The sequence below is a fragment of the Lutra lutra genome, chromosome 2 (assembly GCF_902655055.1).
Source record: "Lutra lutra chromosome 2, mLutLut1.2, whole genome shotgun sequence".
Lineage (NCBI taxonomy): Eukaryota > Metazoa > Chordata > Mammalia > Carnivora > Mustelidae > Lutra > Lutra lutra.
Genome location: NC_062279.1, coordinates 138529513 through 138550818, shown reverse-complemented (window position 1 = coordinate 138550818; position 21306 = coordinate 138529513). Strand labels below are relative to the sequence as shown.

The following is a 21306-nucleotide window of genomic DNA, read 5'->3' as shown; positions in this document are numbered from 1 at the left end:
CCCCAAGATTTTATTTATTTGTTTGAGAGAGAGCACAAATGGAGATGGGGCAGAGGGAGAGGGACAAGCCGACTCCCTGCTGAGCAGGGAGCCCAACATAGGGCTCAATCCCAGGACCCCTGTATCATGACCTGAAGGCAGATGCTTAACAGACTGAGCCACCCGGGCACCCCAGTAGTCACACATTCTTAATGCTACAGATTCCCCAAGTGCTGCAGCCGGAGAAAAATTGCTAAGAGACAGAGAAGTTTGGGGAACCACCTTGGTTTGCTAAGTCATCTGTACAGAACCTAGCTAAGAGTTTTCAGCCAATGGACTCTTCCCTCCAATCTCTGGTGGCTCAGGGACCAGCAGCCAGGCAGTCTCCATGTCTGCTTCCTTGGCATTAGGTACTATAAAAAGCATTGCCCCAATTGCCTAGAAGCCTATTTTCTAAAATGAGTAAGTTAGGAAAACACACAAAACCAGCACATCAAATACCATAGAGACAAATTCTTCTAAGTAGTTCTTCTTGTGCCTGCTTCTAATTTGGGTCTAGCGGGGGCTCCTTGCTCTCCCCAAACAGCCACCAGCTGCTTGCACTAGTGCTGGAAAAAGAGAGGCTGTGCTGGGGGACTGCCATTAGCAGAAAGCTGCGAACATACTAAGGTCTTAGAAAAGAGGAGGACTTTTGTTTTCATCACTGAGTCCTGGGTTCTCAGAAAGAATGCCAGGTGGGAAGATCAATGTGAATGATTGAGAACCATCCCTTGAATTATCTTAGAGACTTTATTTGGCAGGTATCTCAAGCCAAGGAAACTGTTGGTGTACTTATAACAACCATCCAGACATTTTAAATGGTATGGGCCTGTGCTGTGTCAGTTTTAAGAACACTACTCTAAAGGGGCTGTGCTCTCTGCTGACTAGTTGTGATCTCTATCTCTACCCGGAGAACACACTATAAAGGAGAATCCAAAGAAAACTCCCTTGCCTGTTGAAACCACCAGTCATGACAACCCGAATAAACACCGTGGAGAAATCGTTCACTCTGTTTCTCTTCTTATATAGAAACACCCATCTGGTAAGAAATTTTGTAAGAAAACGAATGTCACATGTTTGTTTCCAGATGGGAGGAAGGAAACGCATACCTCCCTCCAACAGAGTAAACCCCAGACCAGTAGCATGGACATCACGCGGGACCTTGTTAGGTAGGTTCTGGAGCCCTAACCCAGATGTAGTGAATCAGAAATTCTGTGGCAGGGCCCATCAGTCTGAGCTAGAACGTCCCCCCAGGTGATGCTAATGCACTTAAATTTGATCCTCACTGCCCGAGGTACTCCAGGTGTGGTGTTGGAAGGCCCTCGGTACCACTTTGCCTTAGCCTTTGGCCCTAGGATGGGTAATTAGGGAGCTCGCTGCAGTTCTGCACAGGATTAAGCTGTTTAGGAGAGGCACACGCGGTCCGCTATATATAAGGCGTAGGAAGTCGTTCCTGCACGTAGAGGTCAAGGGCTCGCTTCCCCTCTTGCCTCTCCACCTGGACCGAGTCAAAGGCTGGGTTGAGTTTGAGACCCGGCAGGGGTCGCTGCTGCCCACCGAGAAAGACCGAGGGAGCATGGCAAGCGGAGCCCAGAATCTTTGACATCACACTAAGCTCCTCCTTGCACGCACACATTACACACACACACACAAACATATACAGACATACACAGACCTCGGACTCCCCTCTGTCCGCTGTCTCCCTCTGCCCCGGAGCCGTCCCCTCCCCCGGCGAGGGCGTCCACGGCGCAGCCACCCGCAAACAGAGGAGCGCAGCGGCGTCCGGAGCGCAAGGGAGCCGGCGCGGAGCAGGAGCTGCCGCTCGCTAAAGCGCTCGGCGGCGGCAGCGGCCGGGACATCCTCGGCGGCCCCTGGGGCTTGAAGCAGCTGCGCCTGCCCCCGCCGGGGCCGGAGCGCGCGGAGCCGCCACCCCGCATGCTCCAGCGGCCCCTGCCACCCCTATGAGAGAAGCAGAAGCCGGGCCAAGGAGCCGGACACTCGGCAGCTGGACTCCTCCGCAAGCCCAAGCGCCTCCTCCGCCCGCGCCCCTCCAGCGCCGGTGAAGCGAAATGCAACCGCCACGCTCCTGCTGAAAGGGGAAGGGGCCCGCGCCATCCTCTCCCTCGGAACGCGGCCCCCGCGGCGGCTGCGCGTCCCGGCCGCGGGCCCGCAGGTCCCGGGAGTGAACGCGAGGAGGAGGAGGAAAAGAAGAAGCTGCCGGCCCGGAGTTGGCTGGGGCGGGGGAGGAGGGACGGGGCGGGGGGAGGACGCGGGGGACGGGGAGGGGGCCCCGGCGGATAAAGATGGCAATGTCTCTCATCCAAGCGTGCCGCAGTCTGGCTCTCTCAACATGGCTGCTTTCCTTTTGTTTCGTGCATCTGCTCTGCCTGGACTTCACCGTGGCTGAGAAGGAGGAATGGTACACCGCCTTCGTGAACATCACCTACGCGGAGCCCGCGCCGGACCCCGGGCCCGGAGTGGCGGGCGGCGGCGGCACGGAGCTACACACCGAGAAGACTGAGTGCGGGCGCTACGGGGAGCACTCCCCCAAGCAGGACGCCCGCGGGGAGGTGGTCATGGCCAGCTCGGCCCACGACCGCCTAGCCTGCGACCCCAGCACCAAGTTCGCCGCCCCGGCCCATGGCAAGAACTGGATAGCCCTCATCCCCAAGGGCAACTGCACCTACAGGGATAAGATCCGGAACGCGTTCCTGCAGAACGCCTCCGCGGTGGTCATCTTCAACGTGGGCTCCAGCACCAACGAGACCATCACCATGTCCCATGCAGGTAAGCGCCCCGGGCGGGTGCGCCGCGGGGGAGGGGGAACCCCAAGGGATGTGGGCGCTGAGAAGGATCCAGCCTGCCTCCCAGCTCCTTTCTTGGAAGTCTGCGCAGAAGACGCGTGTCTGTTCCCTGGACCTATTAAGTTTTGCTTCGCATTACTTCGGGGGGTTTACAGAGCAGGACTAATCAGATCCGGGCAAAGGGGGACACCCGAGAGTGTGTTCCAATTAGCAAAGCGCCGCTGCGACGTGGGTTCGCCGGGGTGGGCTAACTTTCCCGAGGAGGATCTGGAACGTGAAGTTTGGGGGGCAGGGCTCGCATATGGTTCTCAGTTATTGACCGGCCCCGCACCTGTTTGGAACCGGTAGATCTGATAACTCAGCGCGGCACGACTGTATGCATTGGGTACACTCCTGGTGCAGGCGTTTGTGTGTCGGGAGGCGGGTAGGGTTACTGGGGCTGGCCGCTCACCACCGCTAACTTGCTTAGTCAAGTCAGGTTTCAAGCCTTTCTGGGAGATTAAGAGGTTCCCCACCCCCACCCCCCTCCGGGTTGACGCACGTCGTAAATAATAATAAAAGTCCTGTGCTGTGTGTCATTCGGAGAGGCAGACAGGCAGGCACAAAGGTAAATAATCCTCAACAAGCTAAGAAGAGCATGGTGGCCCTAAAGTTATGCCTGGTTTTCCAGTATTGCATTATCCTTTGCCTGATTGGGAGATTAAATATGCTGAAGGTTTTCTTTCTGGCAAGAATGAGGCGACTTCAGGGTAGAAAGAATAAGATTTTCCTAATGACTGAGGGGTGCTGGAGCTAGAAATACATTACTGCCCTAAACTCGTATTTATTTACCCCTGGGCCTGACAGAGCACTGCTTTCACGGTAGGAACCAAGGCGGGGGGGGGGGGGGGGGGGGGGGGGGGGAGTCCTCTCCAGGCTTGTCAGCATAAACTAGCTACTTTTAGCAGACTGGCTTCCTTCAGTTGGGCCCTCCTTCCCCAGAGGGGTTCCCGGGTTGAGGCTGTGGCATCCATTAAGGGGGGTGGGGGAATAGAAATGACAGATGCATTTTCTGACTGGAGTTGCCTGTTCAAAGATGTCATTTTCTTTAAAAGCTAGTGCTTTTTAAAAACAGTGCTGCTGGTGAAATGGAACACCAAGCTTTGGCTGTATTGTTGGGGGGGGGGGTGCTTTCTTGGGGACAAGTTTTCCTTTTGAGAGCCGCATCACCTGTAGTCAACACCAGCTATCTTCAACAAAGAAGTTGTCAACCTTAACATAAGTAAAATAGGGAAAGTTCAATACTTTTAACACATAGGTCAGAAAAGTGCAGTTCCTTAATTAATGAAGAGGATAGGCAGTTCACTTAGAAAAGCTATGATACAGCATTTAGAGGCACTTGATGTTTTTTTCTTGAGCTCAACAGTTTTGTAGGGGAAAAGATGGTACCTCAACATTGAGTCCTAGGAGAATTACTTAAACTTGATGATATTCAAGGATTTGGAGGAGTATGGAAGAGCACTTTAGGTCACGTAAAGTATCTTTAAACATTTAGTATCTAAACTCTGATTTGAGGGGTTGTGAAGGAGGTTTGCTCCTTTTTTTTTGTTCTCTAAATTCCAAGAGGATTGTTAGCTAATTTGCAGGATTCCTTAAATGTTTCTGTGTGCATATGCATGAAATGTTAAACGTGGATTCTTCGAACAGAAAGAGGCATCATTTATTCCTGTCTAAAAAGGTTCTCCAGAGCTGCCAACACATTGGATCAATTAATGGCTTGCCTGTTCTTAAAGCAGTAGGCTGATTTTTTCCATACAAATGATGCTTAAAACAGAGTGGGAGTAAAGGGTTTGGTTGTAGTTTTGAAAGTTCAAGGCTAAAAATGTAAAGGAAATTCTTATTCTGTTTCCAAAAATGTGTTAACGCCGCATCTGCTAATGGCCATGAAACTTCCATATTATCATATGACCTATTGCCACATTAGGACTCTGTATTCACTTTGGTCAGAGATTGCATTGATTTCTCTTAAAGTCTCATTACTAAGGAGATACATGACTGGGTAGCTTGGCAGACCCTTTACTTTTAAATATTTCTCCTGAATTTCAAACACTGAGATCCCAGCACTGATCTTGCTGTTCATGTCTTACCCTCAGCTCCAGAACTTGAAGGCTCTACTTTTTCTAGTTACATTTAAGTCCTATTTCTAAATTCATCTTAGGAAATGGTGTACATTTTGTACGGAAATCACTATCCTTATTTTGTGAACATGGGGTAGAGTATGCCAGAGGATCCTTATATTTGCAAACTTTTTTAGAGTCTCCAAAAAGCTAATATCAGCCTTTGCCTGTTTTTCTTGTTTTTAAATCTCACCTCTCTTCTAAATCCTTTATTTTTGGAACTGATAGCTTTTAGGTGAGAAGGTCAGAATTTAGTTATGCAACCCATAGTGTAAGATCTATGCATTTGGGGTGATATGACCCCTAAACACCTACTACCTTGAAATTCAGTTAAATGGAAATTGGTTCCTCTTCCCCCTTTCATACAGACTCTTTAATTTTTTCCCCCCTGCTGAAATTACTTTGGGTTTCTGCCACTTCTGCGATTATGGTTTCTCATTCACAAAGACACAGATTCTCCTGGAATACACTAGTAGTTTTACTTGGTAACCGGTTTTTAAAGATCTTTTAAAAAACAGGACTGCTTTAGGGAGAGAGAACTCACATTTACAAATTTACAATTCATACATTTAAAGTCTGCAATCTAAGGGCTCTTACTATACTGAGACTTGCACAACCCTCACCGCCAATTCCAAAAAGAAACCCTCTGCATTAGCAGTTCCTCCTCATTCCTCCCCAACCCCCTAGCCCTAGGCAATGACTAATACACTTTCTGCATATTGTCCTATTCTCGACATTTCATTTACAGACAGTCCCCGAGTTAGAGTTGTCATGGTTTGACTTTACGATGGTGTAAAGGTGATATACATAAAGTAGAAACTGTACTCCGAATTTTGATTTTTTGATCTTTTCCTGGGCTAGCAGTATGCAGCTTGAGCCAGCAGCCAGCTAAAGCTCTCAGCCACTCAGTCAGGAGGATAAACAACTGGTACATTTACAACCATTCTGTATTCATATAACCATCCTGGGTTTTTTTGTTTTGTTTGTTTTACTTTCAGTGCAGCATTCAATAAATTACATGGTATCTTCAACACGTTATTATAGGCTTCGTGTTAGAGGATTTGCCGAACTGTAGACTGTGTTCTGAACATGTTTAAGGTAGCCTAGTCTGAGCTGTGATCATAGGTTAGGTGTATTAAATGCATCTTCAACTTATGATGGGTTTATTGGGATGTAATGCCATTGTAAGTTGAAGATCTGTAAGTGGAATAACGTAATACGTGTTTTTTGTGACTGGCTTCTTAGCGTAATGTTTTCATGGTCTTTCAATGTATAGCCTGTATGTCAGTACTGCATTCCTTTTTGTGGCAAATATTTTATTGTACAGATATGCCACATTTCATTTATTCATCAATTAATAGGCATCTAGGTAACTTCCACTTTCTGTTTATGAATAATGCTGCTACGAACGTCTTTGTCCAAATTTGTGTGTGGCCATGTCTTTTGGAATTTCTGGGTCCTGTTGTAACCTTTGGAGGAACTGCCTGATTGTTTTCCAAAGCAACTGCCTCATTTCACACTCCTGCCAGCGCTATATGGGGGTTCTATTTTCTCCATATCCTCATCAACACTTGTTACACTTTTTACTTTGGCCAAACTGCTTGTTGAAGAGTGGTATCTTCATTGTGGTTTTAAGCTGCATTTCCCTGGGGACTAAGTTACTATTCATATATATACATAAATTTTTTTTCCCCCTGCTTTTCATTTGGCTCCTTTTCTACTTGCTAGCCATCACTTGTCCTCTCCTGGACTTTGAACTCATACACTTTTTGTCCTACAGAAGAAAAAGATCAATCTACCTCTTCCGATTAAACCCATGGACCACAGATTTCACATGTCCCCTATAAAAGGATGTGGGGAAGTGCCGTTTTGGTGCTTCAAAGAGCCTCTGCCTAAGTTTTCCTTGAGTAAAACTATATAGGAATGGAGCTTCTGCCAGTAAGAGTAAACTGAGTGATCTGTAAAGAGAAGTTAAAGGCCCTGAGACCCCACTTATCTCCCTGGAGCTGGTCAGATGCCTGTGAACCTTCTGATACAGTCTGAGTGAGTAAAGTCCTATCAGAAATCTATAGTTGCAATTTTGGAAAGTGGTTAACTAGTTAACCTCTAGAGCCAGCCACTTGGGTTGGTGTTCTTGCCCTCCTGCTTTTACTGTGTATCTTTTTTTTTTTTTTTTTTTAAGATTTTATTCATTTGAGAGAGTGCATATGTGCACAAGTAGGGGAGAGGGAGAAGCAGGTTTCTTGCTGAGCAGGGAGCCCAATGTGGGGCTCCATCCAGAGACCCTGGGGTCATGAATTGAGTCCAAGGCAGATGCTTAATGGACTGAGCCACGCAGGTAACCCTCTTACTATGTATCTTTCAGCAAGTGACTCTACCCTTCAGGGCTTCAGTTTCCCTGTTTGTGAAATGAGAGATGACAGTACCTACTTTGCTTAGTAGGGGAATTAAATGGGTCGATGCATGTACAGGGCTTCCCTCTGTAGCCGGTATGTAGCGGTCAATAAATGTAAGCCTTATAAGCATTGTACATAGTGATACACAGAGCCGGAGACTGGATCCTCAGACCCGTAGGGTGCACTGAGGCCCTGGGCAAGATCACTTTATTTAGTGTCTCGTGCTTTGATGACCGGAGTGGCAGTGCTGATTTCTGTTTATGGCTTCTGTGATTTGAGACCAGGTATTCCTGCTCCTTCTGATGGTTGGTGAACCTCTGAGAATTATCCCGATGCATACATGTTCTTTCTCTTGGCTGAAATTGCAACCTCCTCCGAGCAGGGACCTGCGCGATAAACATGGTAGAGCTAGGACTATGTGGAGACAGTTGGTGACTGGGTTTCGACATCGAAGGAAGGATACATTTTTTCCCCTTTTTTAAAAGAATGTATTTGCTGTCTTTGTCTTTTGCTAGTGTATAGTGAAAGGGAAATGGGAAGACTAGAGGTCCAGCTGAATGGAAGAACTTTTGAGGGACTTGGTCCCTACTAGTCCTTAGAGAGGACAGAAGGGAAGAGATGGTTGAAGTAATTGTTTAGAGAATCAGCTCGATGAGGAAGAGCCCCGGATGGAGTAGATCCTTTGTATGCTAGGACTTGTCCAAGGTTGGAGGAGAAAACAGGAAGCTTACTGAATCTTTCTTGTTTTGGTGAGTGCTAAGAGTTTGATTTATGGGTTCGTGGTTACATTTGTGGCCATTAGTTAAATTTCTAATTTCTAAAGTCTACATCGGCCTTAATCTCTGTAAAGGGACTAGCTGCTATAATTAATTTTTGTCAGGACTCCTAATTTTCTAGGACGTGTGGTTTTGTGTGATTTTTGCTTAGTATGTTTGCATTAACTTCCTTCTTGGCGTGCTGTAGTTCTTTCTCTGGGAAGTAATCATGTTGACCATGACATGCTTACTCTGTCAGGAACGCTGTAAGCACCTGATGCATATTAGCTCATTTAATTTTCCCAACAACACTCAGGTGGGTACTATGGTCCCGGTTTCATAGACCAAGGCTCTGAAGCCTAGTCAGGAGAGGTGCCCTGCAGGCGGCAAGTGGTGGAGCCAGACTTGCAAACTGGAGTAGTGTGTCTCCCCAGTCTGTGCTTATAACTACTGCTCCATTCTCTCAACTTGAAAGGACGCTGTAAAAAAATGAGACGGGGACTGTGATGACTTGATACAGGTAGTGAGCTAAAGCGGATTCTTCATTCAGAAACCTTTCACAAGTCTATAGGCTGAAGGCACTGTTGACTCACAGGCTGCATTTTTGTGATGGAAGACATGGGACCTTATGTTTTGGGCTCTCCACCGCCTGGCATGCCTCTGATTGGCTTTGGGCCAGTTGCTTTTTCTATTCCGGATCTCTATTTTCTCTCTATAGAAGGTTTGGGTTAGTTGATCTCCGAGAGCTGTTTGAACTCCGTAATTTATCCCTTACGCATTCAAAAAAATCAAGATATTGCTACAAAAATTCAGATTCCTGGCTTTCTTCATCACAAAAACTGACCGGGACCTGTGTCCCACACGGCAGCTGCCAGATGGAGCAGAGCAGTGGCTGGCCTTTGACATGGGCAGTGCGCTCTTTTGTTGGCCCTGGTCCCTATCACTTCTGGCCTGTGCCACTCCTTTATGCCCCTGCCTCAACCCGAAGGCCAGTGGATTTGGGGTCCCCGCTTTATGGAATCAAACCAGGGCTGGTGAAGAGAAGTTCTAGAAAACCTACTTCCTTAGTAAAGGAAAGTGTTCACAGGGATAGAACTGTATGAGGGGAAGAGGCTTCCTGGGGTAGATGAAGCTTTCTCTTGTGTTCAGATTGAACTTGAACAGGGTCGTGGAAGTGCTGAAGATGGAAGTCATGCCTTGAGGGTCTTCTGAACCCGAGCACCCATGATTCTCTATCATTTGGATATTTCAGAAACATTTTTTTTTTAAAGATTTTATTTATTTATTTGACAGAGATCACAAGTAGCAGAGAAGCAGGCAGAGAGAGATAGGAGGAAGCAGACTCTCTGCTGAGCAGAGAGCCCGATGCGGGGCTCGATCCCAGGACCCTGGGATCATGACCTGAGCCAAAGGCAGAGGCTTTAACCCACTGAGCCACCCAGGCGCCCCTCAGAAACATTTAAGAGCCTCCATTTCCACTTTGCTTTTCTGTATGTGTCTTAAGAGGAAAATACCATTCACGCTTGTTCTTAATCTCCCAGGCCAAACAGTGTCTCCCTCCGTTTAATGTTTATATACTTATTTATGTGGCATGAAACTACCTTTTCACCTGTCTCTCTGATGGCAGACAGACACCCAATAGCCAGGAATTTCAGACTCTGTTACTAAAAGCCATAATTCAGTGTCAGTGTTAGGTAACATTCTTGGCATTGTAACTTAATTTGGCCTGGGCATTTCAAGAAAACTTAAGACTGGCTCACTTAGTTCAGGTCCTAGAAATACGTATCTGGGGGATTTGGAAGGAATCTTACTGTCTGCCTTCCAATCTTTAGTAAGCATTCCGTCCTCCTCTCTCTCGATGGTTCTGTTCTTAAAGATCCCCAGACTTCTCACAAAGAAGGAATTTTATGACCAGGAAGTCTGGAAAGATTTAGAAAGGACCTGGGACTTTAGAACTTCTTCTAGTCTTTTAGAAAGGAAATATGTGGTTCTTGATGCAACATTAATTTTGCCTAGAAACCAAGCTCTGTTTTCGAAAAGGAGCGTGACCATTATTGTTTCTAGAGATAAAACTTAGTATATAAAGAAATTAATATTTTAATAGCCCCTGAAAGTCTTCAGCTTATCCTTAGAGGAGATGCTCCATCTCACATATTCTCTAAAGGCCAACTTCCCCTCCTGCTGAGTGACTGAGGTGATACCAGAGTTCCCTATATTTGATCATGTGAATTGAGAGATGGATAATTTGAGTTAAAATGGAACTCAATCCTTTCAGATTATCTCTGCTCTTGAGGATTTTGTTGGTAATATAAAACCCCAAGAATAAAAAGGCTGCCTTGTGCTGCACGATTGTTCTTTATGAAGCTGCAATTACAGTGGTTTTGTTCCTTGGAAACCTTGACTATAGGTATAATGTCATCTTTTATTTTAAACTCTAAAGAATTAATCCGTTGGCAGTTTAACTTAAGGTAAGCATGTTTTACAGATTGAAATAAAAATATTAATGATTAGGTTTCTAGTTCTTTTTTCTATGTGAGAGGAAAGGAAAGGGAAATTTCTTTTACTTCAAAAGCATTGGTGATAAATTGATTTCTGTATCTTAATTTTTTTGTGTTTTCCACAAATATAAGTGTAGAAACACTTTTTTCAGTAGAAATAATCATTTGTCATAAAATTAAAGCTTATGGGGGCGCCTGGGTGGCTCAGTGGGTTGGGCCGCTGCCTTCGGCTCAGGTCGTGATCTCAGGGTCCTGGGATCGAGTCCCGCATCGGGCTCTCTGCTCGACAGGGAGCCTGCTTCCCTCTCTCTCTCTCTCTCTCTCTCTCTCCGCCTGCCTGCCACTCTGTCTACTTGTGATCTCTCTCTGTCAAAATAAATAATAAAATCTTTTAAAAAAAAAATTAAAGCTTATGCATTAGATTGTTAGCCTTTTTTGTTCATACATTTATTAAAGGTTAAAGATTAGAAACAATTTTATGTTAAATGTATGGCTTATTCATATCCTTTCCAGGCAAAGATCTATAATTAGTACAATTAGTACTAATATATAATTAGTACAATCTATAATTAGTATAGTTAGATTTAGGTAAGATCCAGGAAATGTTTTGTTTTTTAACTAATTCAGCCTATGTCTCCACCGTAAGTAGCTTTTTACATAGTTCACTAAAGCACTATTGAGAAGGCAAAGATACGACATTTTTCTAGGTGCTGACTTGCATAAATCCCTTTTTTTCCCTCAAATTTTTCTCTTTTTCTGGTCCCCACTTTCCACAGAAGATATTCCTCAGGTCATTCTGTGGCTCTCTGAACTGTCTAAACCTCCATCAGGAATGTGATTGCAGGTGGCCCAAAGAATAGTGGAACAGGAAAGATGTTTTCCCCTTTATTTACCAGAAAGCTGCTTGAAATGTTCTTCATCCCAGATACTCACAGGACTGGCTACCCCTGTCAGGTCCCTTCTCTAAAGTGACCTCACCACTAAGGCACTCCCAGCTCCTCTATTTAAAATAACAGCTTCCCTCCCCCTCTCACCAGCCCCAGCACTCCCTACCCTCTCCCTGCTTCATTCTACTTCTCATTAACATGTTCTATTGTCTCTTCCCAGCCTCCCTCAATATAAGAGCCACAAGAAACAGGGTTTTAGACATTTTTTGTTGATCGTAAAGTTCCAAAGCCTAGAAGGGTCCCTGGTGCACGGAAAATGCTCCAGAAATATTAAGATCAGTTAAATAACCTGGAGACTGGAAAGATGGGCCATGTTAATATGTGTCTAATGTTCCATGACACTAATATTCCATGACACTAAAGTTTTTCTTTGCTTTTGACTTACCTAAGTGAAGTCAGGCAGATTCTAATCAGTCTCCTGCTAAAATGTTTATTCCTCCTGTAGAACGTGGCAGGAAGTTAAGTGCCTGGTTCATGTCCTTGGTCTAGAGGGAAAAAAGCAGAAGGGTATCAAAAACAAGTTGTAACCAAATACAGTTCTGTACATGTGTTTATTGTCCTCCTTTAGAAACAAAGTGTTTTTCTCTTGTTTTAAATGAGAGACATATGCTTTAGAGAAAAACTTGAAAATATGGAAAATTTAAAAAGAGAATAACCATCTATAACCCAGCCACTCAACTTTTTTTCATTATGTGGATACATATTTACTTTTACCAAATTGGGAATATATTGCATATGTTTTATAGCTTTTCTTAAATTTAAAATTTTTTTAAAAATATTATGGAAACTTGTTTTCCAAGGCTTCCAAGGAACAAAACCACTGTAATTGCAGCTTCATAAAGAACAATCAAGTTTCCATAATATTTCTGTGACGAGCCCACTTTCCCCCTACATAAACAGTGCTGCTGTAAACATCCTTACGTACCTAAAAATGGGTGCATATCCAGGATTACTTCCTTCATTCCTGAATATGGAGTTAGAGGTTTTTCATGGGTTGCGGTAGAGCAGGGTTTTTGGTAACCCACTTAGTGAAGTCTTCAGAGGTATGCCACTCACTAGGATGGTTCCACGGAAGGAGAAGGAACGCCTGTCGGTTATGGGGCTGCTTTGGGGCCCTAGCATAGCTTTCCTGCATGACTTTGCTCTGAACTAGACCAGTCTGGCAGCTGGGCCAAGACACACGGAAGGTGGTGAATCAGAAGAAATGAAGTCTGGGAAATAGAATCATCGGGGCCACAATTGGCAGAACCCCCGTCTGTTCCCTTACATTCATCTGAGTCTTGGAGATGTTAAATGCAAATTGAACAGCATGTTAGGAAATTCAGGTTTCAGTTGTGGCTCTGTCTCACACTGGCTTTACAATTGGCAAGTGACACCCTACCACCCAGGGGTCTCATTGTCTTCCGTTTGAAAGCGAGGGGCAGGAGGCTGCTGGAGGAGGATGTGGTTTAAAGCAGTGATTGTCCACTCTGGCTGCACATTGTAATCACCTGGGAGTTTAAAAATTATGCCCAGGTTCCCCAGTGCAGAAATTCTGATGTCATTAGCCTGGTGGCCAGAGGCCTCTCCAGACGAGTCCAATGTGCAGCCTGGGGTGACAGCCACCACGCTGGGTGAACCTAAAGGCCTCCTCGAGTTCTTACATTCCATAGCTCATAATAATTTAAAGAAATACTGATTTTTATCTGCGTTCTACATGAGAACGTTTTAAATTTCAGGATGATAATGATTAAAAGTATGAGGGTGTGTACAATAAGGATTATTTCAAGACAAAGTTAGTGATTCACTAATAATAACCAGATTTGGGAGACCAGCAGGAACACAGATGGCAAACACAGCAAGCACAGGGAAGCACACAAACTTCTGTAACAAATCAAAAAGTACAGTAATGAGTCAGAAAAGATTAGACATTTTAATTAAGTTGGGTGAAATTTCACGGATGGGCTGAATGTTCGTGATCTTGACTGTAGGCTTCTGGCAGAAGAGGCAGAGATGCCATGTTGTTTTGACTGAGTAGGAAGTATCCTGTTTGGCACATCGTGATTGTCCTTGCCCAGGTCGGGAGGCCGGATACGGTGGTGATGGTGGTGAGAAAGACTGTTCTGGGACACAGCTGGCCTGGGTCTGGACCCTGACAGTCACTTACCGAGGGAGACCTGAAGCACCACAGGTATGGAGGTAGAATCTTGAAGTCCTCTGGTTGGTGAGAGTGATGGGAGGACGCTGGGGTGTGAGCACAGTGCAAAAGGAGCTGCTAAGAACTAAGGGCCTCGCTGCGCAGGGAAGGCTGCAAGCAAGTGATGAGCCCAAGTCTTCACTTGTGAATGAGCCTCAGGTGTTATCCATCAGAACTGTTGGGAACCCAGGCAATGCAGGAGAGGGGCAACTGTGAGCATTTAATGTTTGTTTTTTTAAAAGATTTTATTTATTTATTTGACAGAGATCACAAGTAGTCAGAGGCAGGCAGAGAGAGAGGAGGAAGCAGGCTCCCCGCTGAGCAGAGAGCCCGATGGGGGTTCGACCCCAGGACCCTGAGACCATGACCTGAGCCGAAGGCAGAGGCTTTAACCCACTGAGCCACCAAGGCACCCCTGTGAGTGTTTAATGTTAACTAGGATTATTGTCAAAAGAAATATATTGGACTACAATATGACCATCTGATTCCCAGCCATCCTGATCTCTGCCTGGATGCTGTCATCCCGGCCGATGTCCAGCTTCTGTTCCTGACCTCTGCAGTCTGTTCCCCGTGCCGCAGACAGAATGAAGTCTCAAAAATCAAAGGACATCCCTCTCCAGCTCAGATCTTTTGGGGTCTGCGTATCATACTTGGAACCAAGTCCACATTCTTGCTGCCACCTGCAGGGCCTGGCCCGGTGTGACCCCTGCCTCCTGTCCAGGCCCATCTTCCAGCCATGTTTCCCTCCCAATTTCCCAGCCCCTCTTGCTGCTCCTTAGATAGGCCCAACGCGCTGCTGCCTCAGGCCTTTGGAATGTTTTTTCCTCTGCTTCTCTGGTACAATTATTATAAATTTATACAGCAAAGCATCTCTTCATGAAACATCTCTTTATACTTCTGAAATGTGTGAGAAGGATTCCCAAATAGGAATATCTAGTAGACATTTATCTCTTTCCCCCTTATTTAACCAACCTATTTTGTTCACTTCCGCGTGCTCTTCTGTCCCCTGTATGTGTAGAGTCATGGGAATTAAGCACCCAGTGGGCAGGGAGAGTTACCCAGTCACCACTCTCAATTTTTTGCAGGTTTTCCCAGAGTTTTGCATGACTCATTCCTTCATATCAACAGACTGCTCAGCTGACCCCTTTATCAAGAGTTTTCTCTGACCATGTAAAGTCCTGTGGGGCTTTTTTTTTTTCTTTTTTTAATCCGCTACTCGTTCTCTCCTTTATTCTCCCTTATGTTTCTTCATAGCGTTTATCACCATTTGAAATTGCTCTATTATTTCACTCATTAAGTTACTTGATTATTGTTTATCTACCTTAGGAGACTATAAGCTCCACAAAGATAAGGTTCTTGTCTTAACTGCTGTATTCGTGGAGGCTGGCACATTAAAGGCATCCAGTAAATATCTGTAGACAATATGAGTGGGTAAAGGAAAGGTAGGATATGTACCCATCCTTGCTTCCCAGGTGCACTGCTCACTTAAGGGACAAAGTAATGACTCCTATTACATATACATTATTTGCCTTATGTTGAGGGACATTGAATTTGAGTGATTAAAAATGTTTTTTTTTCCTGCCCACAACAGGGCCTGTGCTAAGGGGATTTGTCTGCTGCCAGACCTGAACATAACCCTTGATAAGATGCCTCCTTCCTTACAGGGCCCATGGAACTCTTCTTTCCCTATTCGTTATTGTCAGCAGATGGAAAGGGCCTTTTTCTTTCTTTCTTTCTTTCTTTTTTTTTTTTAAGATTTTATTTACTTATTTGACAGAGAGAGGGAACACAAGCAGGGGGAGTGGGAAAGGGAGAAAAGCAGGCGCCTCGCTGAGTAGGCAGCCCGATGCGGGGCTCGATCCCAGGACCCTGGGATCGTGACCTGAGCTGAAGGCAGACGCTTAACGACTGAGCCACCCAGGCGCCCCAGACCTTTTTCTTTTGTCTTCCCTTCATGAATGTTGGGAGGTCTGGAGTGGGAAGCCAGTCGTCATTTTCTGAGATCTTCTCCAGTCCTGCCAGTGTGTCTCAGGAGACCTGGATGCCTACTGTCCATTACCTACAAACAAGTGTGTCTCTGATCTGAGGCCCTTTGCTTTGGAGGTCTGTAAGGGGTCTTTTTATAGATAACGGAATAGAAATGTCCTTTGGAGTCAGCTGTTATGAAATACAGCAAGAGATCTGAAAGAAGTAACTGGGCATAGTGCTGCTAGGATGTTTTTACTCGGAATTGGGCATCTGGTAGACTTCATACTTCAAGGGGACCTGGAGTGTTACTTCAAGGAAATGTTATAGGTTGATGGTAAACCCTACCTGTATCATTTATGAATCTCTCTCTGTGTACACACTACTTCATTCCAGAAGAATCTAAAGTTAATGGGGCAGGAGCAAGGATGTCAGGATTTCTCCAAGTGAAGGAAATAGCAAATGACAAATGATAGTGAGATATGGCCAATTGTGACCTTTCGGGCAATGAGAGAAATCTCAAGTTTTCTCTTAAATCTGAGTGAGAGGAATTCGTTAAAGCAACTGTTGGTTGCAGCATTGAGGCTTGCTCTAGAATGAATGTAATTTCTTATGTATTTGTATGCCTGTACTTTTTGGCTCTTAAGAACTATATGCATGGAGTTTGAAGCAGTTAGGTGATATAATTCCTATCAATTTAGGAGTTTATTTCTATAGAAAACACATATACTGAATCATTACTTTGTTCTTTCCTTTCATAAATGCATTGATTATATGAAGCAGATTCTATTTTATTGAGATGAATTCTCTCCTACTGGACTATGAGGTGTCTGAGTTAAGGTGCTTTATGCCTCCAGCCCCCTGCCCTGGTAACTAGCACAGGTTTCCTGAATGATTCCCCATCTGTGGTAATATTTACTAATCTGGTGAATTTTGACCCATCTCGATGCCATTCACCTGGTGGCAGGAACCTGGCCTTGATACCAAGCATTTAAAGGAAATAGCCTCTGATGAGGCTCACCTTGCAAACACTAAGCCTGCACAGGAGAGGTAAGTGTCCCTCTCACAGGGCCATGCTCAGAAACAAACAAACAAACATGAAATTATGCTTTATTGCATACAAGCCAAGTTCTGTATATTAAAAAGTCTTTAGTATCTTTCATCCTGTTGATCTTTACGACTATCTTGAAAAACCATTTACCTAATTAAAACTTGATTCTTTTAAATTAGAAAGTCTTATTCTCTTTGGTAAAATGAAATAATTCTTATAATTTGGTTAATTGATGTCTGAAACTAATCAGCTTTCTTCCTTTTTTAGGGAGATACTATATTAAGTATATCTTAGCTTATTACTCCGGAAGATTTTTGCGTTTTATTTAGTCGTATTGTGAAAAATATGCTGTAGGTAAAAGGGAAAAAAAGCCATTTTCTTTAGTGAAGCTAATTAGAACCCTTGAAGCATTTTGAACTGTAGCATAACCATGAGCCTGCTATTGTTTTTATATTTAATCTTTGAAAAGGTGGCATAGAGGAAAACAGTCACTCAAACTCTAGCCCTTGATTGATAGATTTGCTTACTGAGATGGGACATCATTTTTCAAAGAAAAATTCGTGCTGAAATAAACCATTACCTTGCTTGGCCCATTTGGTAACCACTATATTTCTAAAGATGTGTTGTCACACAGGGGGACTGATTGGTCATGGTGGTGGGGAGTGTCACTGTCAGCTCTCCTTCCACTGTCCTGTGCTTCTGGGTGAGTCTCAGCCCCAGATTCCATCCATCTTTTTCAAGGAATGGGAATTTCTGTTGAAGAGGACACGCTTCCTCTCTGTAGCTAACCGGCAATTTGAAGAAGCTGCTATCTCAACCCCGTGTAGCAAGTCTTCCGTAAGTGTATGGTGTTTGCTGTAACTGTACTTGAGGCTGAGGAAAACCTGAGATTCAGGGAACCAGAATCCTCAAACTGGTGTTCATTTGCCAAGGTGACAAGACAGCAGGGTTCAAAGGCAAGTAGGTGTGACCTAACCCTCTCCACCTGCTCGTGCCTTGCTGTCTAGCAACTCAGTGATGGACAAAGTCAGACTATGACTCGCTATTCATGAGTTTAAGGCCATTCAACAGGCCCAACACCAGTTCCCCAGGGATTAGACCTGCAGATCAGGAGCTCTGACAATAAATAAATAAATAAATAAAATGCTTCAGGTAAGATAACCAGATGATAGATGGGAGCCCCATCAGCAGCTGCTCTGCGGGGTGGGGGGGGGTTGGTATTGTGGCCATTCTGAATAGCCATTGTGCTCTTTCCATGTGCCCCATCTTCTCTCCCCAGGGAAGACCACTGAGGAAAATTCTCCTTTTCTGAATAAGCCCAGACATCCTTTCAGCAAATCACCTCTTCTGGCTCCGGGCATATATATATATGATTTTTTTTTTAAGATTTTATTTATTTATTTGACAGAGACATTGAGAGAGGGAGCACAAGCAGGGGAAATGGGGAGAAGCAGGCTTCCCTGCTGAGCAGGGAGCCCGATGTGGGACTTGATCCCAGGACCCCAGGATCATGACCTGAGCCAAAGGCAGACACTTAACAAATGAGCCACCCAGGCACCCCATCTAGATTATATATTAAATCTGTCGGTCCCCTTGTTCATTAGAAGAACTCTGCAAATCTTGGTTGGACTGAACAAATATTAGAAGAGAGTGGACACTTGTGAACATATAAGGCTCTAGACTGTGTTAGGTGTCTTTCATACTTGACTCCTTTCACAGACCCTGAGAGTTGGAAACTTGTCCAGAGGCACAGATGGACAAAAGCAGGGCTGGTATTTTAATCCAGATTTATGTAAATTTCAAGTATATCATGAGGCGTGTAGGATTTCTTTGACTTTCTACTAATTTTTGTTTCAGTGTACTTTTTTGTAATGGGAAAAAATTCTTTATAGATAATAAGCTGTATAGAAACACTGTTTCCCGTAAGAATTGGGAAACTTAGTCTGCCATTGTTAAATTTATTGGATATCTGCAGCAATGTAATTCCTTGGTTGCACAAGAAATATTTCTTACTGAAGTATAAGGTATAAATTACTATGGATTTAATTGTTCCACAAGTCAAACCTTGTCCCCTGTGGATATGGTTATGTCTTTAGTATATTATAGTCCTTGTCTGTAAATTGTGGCTTAAAGAATAGTTCTAGTTCGAGTGATTTATTCCCATCAGTTAAAAATGACAATGTTCTTAGAGAATTGCATCAGGCTCCTTTCTGCTAATCCTATTAAAGTAAAAGGGCCTCTGTAAATTTCGGCCACTGCATGTTATTTTTAGTTTTAGAAGTAAATCATTCCCTTCAAATTTATCCTACTGTGATTTTTCCTAAGTTTGTAATTACTCTTAACATTTGCAAAGCACTGCCAGACCCCATGTACCAGAAAAATATTTCCAGGTCAAAATAATGACACTGTTACTGTCATTATGGGAATTTAAAAATAGGTGTGTGTATACATGTATGTATGTATAGTATATAGTTTAGAATTTTAATTGGACTTGGATGATGTCTGATTCATGTAATCCCAGAACAGTTTTGCTTGCTCATTAAATTGCTACAGCCTTGATTTTAAATAAGATTTTCTTTAATTGGGTTTGTGGTTCTTCATGCTCAGTAATTCACTTGTCTATTTTTAGTGTTCTTATGTTGCTTATTTTAACATTCCTCGTATATTCTACTTGTAAGATTCTTATTAGAGTACTCCTGAGAATTTTTTTTCTCTACATATGTACATTGTTTTACCTTGTTCACAAATCTCCCTGGGGGCAAGGAGGCTGAAAAGGCCCTTATAGTGTGAGCTTATGTCTGCCTGTCGGTCAGTGGATTTGTAATTTTTTCGTCTATATTATCAAAATTATCCAGGTATTACTTAATTAACCACAAAATAGACTTTTACTGAAAGATTTCAGAGTGCATCAGTTTTGATAATTTTATTGACAAAAAAATATGAATTTTTTTTTTAAGATTTTATTTATTGGCAGTGAGAGAGTTTGCATACACAAGCAGGGGGAGGGGCAGAGGGAGAGGGAGAAGCAGACTCCCTGCTGAGCAAAGAGCCAACATGGGATTCCATCCGGTATCCCTCGATCATGACCTGAGTTGAAGGCAGATGCTTAACTGACTCAGTCACCCAGGTGCCCCCCAGATGTTCTTGATATATAATAGGAAAAAAAGGCATGGCTAACAGTATTATATTATTTGTAATAAAAATTGGGCTGAGAGTAAAGCAGACCTAATTAATTCCCTTTTCCCCTCATTTTATGAAATTATCACTGCCACTTGTTGGTCACTATGTATCATTGTGCTATGAGCTTTTACATAGATTATCTCACTTAATCCTTTTAGAAACCTTCTGGGGTTAGAATACTCTGAGCACAGATGAGGTTATTAAGTTTAAGCAACATGCCCCAAATCTCACTCTTCGTTTGGTGGCAGAGTTGGTACCTGAGCCCCAGTGAAACTCCAGGACCTGAGCTGTGGGCACATATGATGGGATGGATTCCCTGTCTCCAGGCTGCAGTGAACTGTTACAAAGAAGATAAATGAGCGTTCCTTCTATTGACATGGAAATATGTTTACTTAGCTTGCTTTGTAAGTGCAATGCATCTTGGGCAAATCCCCTAACATGTTGAGCCTCCGTGTGTTCAACTCTAAAATAGCAATCAATATGGTACTTACTTAGCAAATTTTGTTGAATCTAAAATGCCCCTGATTTTAAGAAGTAAGAATATCTTATGTACACTGAGAAAAAAACTCACAATTTTAACATGGTATTGATGATAAGCATTCTGATTTTACAGATGTTAAAACGTAAACAACAACAACAAAAGACTTCATAGACTTGAGCTACCATGTCATCAGTTTGTGAGACTTTTATGAGCATGAGCGGAAAGCACTTAGTGTAAGACCTTTTAAATGATTAAACATAGCACCATAAAATATTGATAATGCACCAGTATGTAATCTAAGAAGAGACACGGAGTTTCTTTCAAAAGAACCAGTATTAAACTAGAAAAATATTCTCAAGACGATAATTAAAAGCTTGGTGGTACCAACTAGAGCATGTAAGGGTTAGCCTGGCTGGAAGACATCTGCAGAAGACTGGTATGCCCCAGTGCTTGGAATCAGATGTGCTCCCCAGGTCTGAAGCAGGCACAGGCCACGAGTAATGCGGGGATGTGGGCCCTGGATTCCCAAGAGTGATTCCCAAGAGCGGATCTCTGCTGCTGGAGATTCTGTTTCACACCATTCCTCCCTGGATGGTGTGCTCAGGAGGGATCTGGAATGACTTGGCTGTGAGGGGTGGGAGAAGGGATGCCAGTTAATACAGTGTGAACCATCATGCTGACTGTAATGGAAGGTGTAATTGATGTGCGGGCATGTGTCAAAAGACTACCAGGAGAGCTGAAGGAACAAAAGTGGGGAGGGCGCTCTCTTTGCCTCATCCCAGGGTAATGACATTTTCATCTTTCAACGAAAGAACACAAGACCTCCTATTTGAATGGATGAATTAAAAGCTAGTTAAAATGGTTGGATTTTTTTCTAGT

The 21306-nt window shown here is 44.0% G+C and overlaps 1 protein-coding gene across 2 annotated transcripts in view; it reads left to right on the top strand.

Moving 5' to 3' along the window:
• The first annotated feature begins 570 nt into the window (after positions 1–570).
• RNF150 (ring finger protein 150) overlaps positions 571–21306 on the top strand; it is a 277312-nt gene continuing 256576 nt past the window's right edge. The window contains exon 1 of one of the 2 annotated variants that reach the window (XM_047718515.1): positions 571–2805. In XM_047718515.1, coding sequence (XP_047574471.1) covers positions 2322–2805 — 484 coding nt within the window. In that variant the 5' untranslated portion in view covers positions 571–2321. The remainder of the gene's footprint in view (positions 2806–21306) is intronic. The other variant, XM_047718513.1, reaches the window with a different exon arrangement.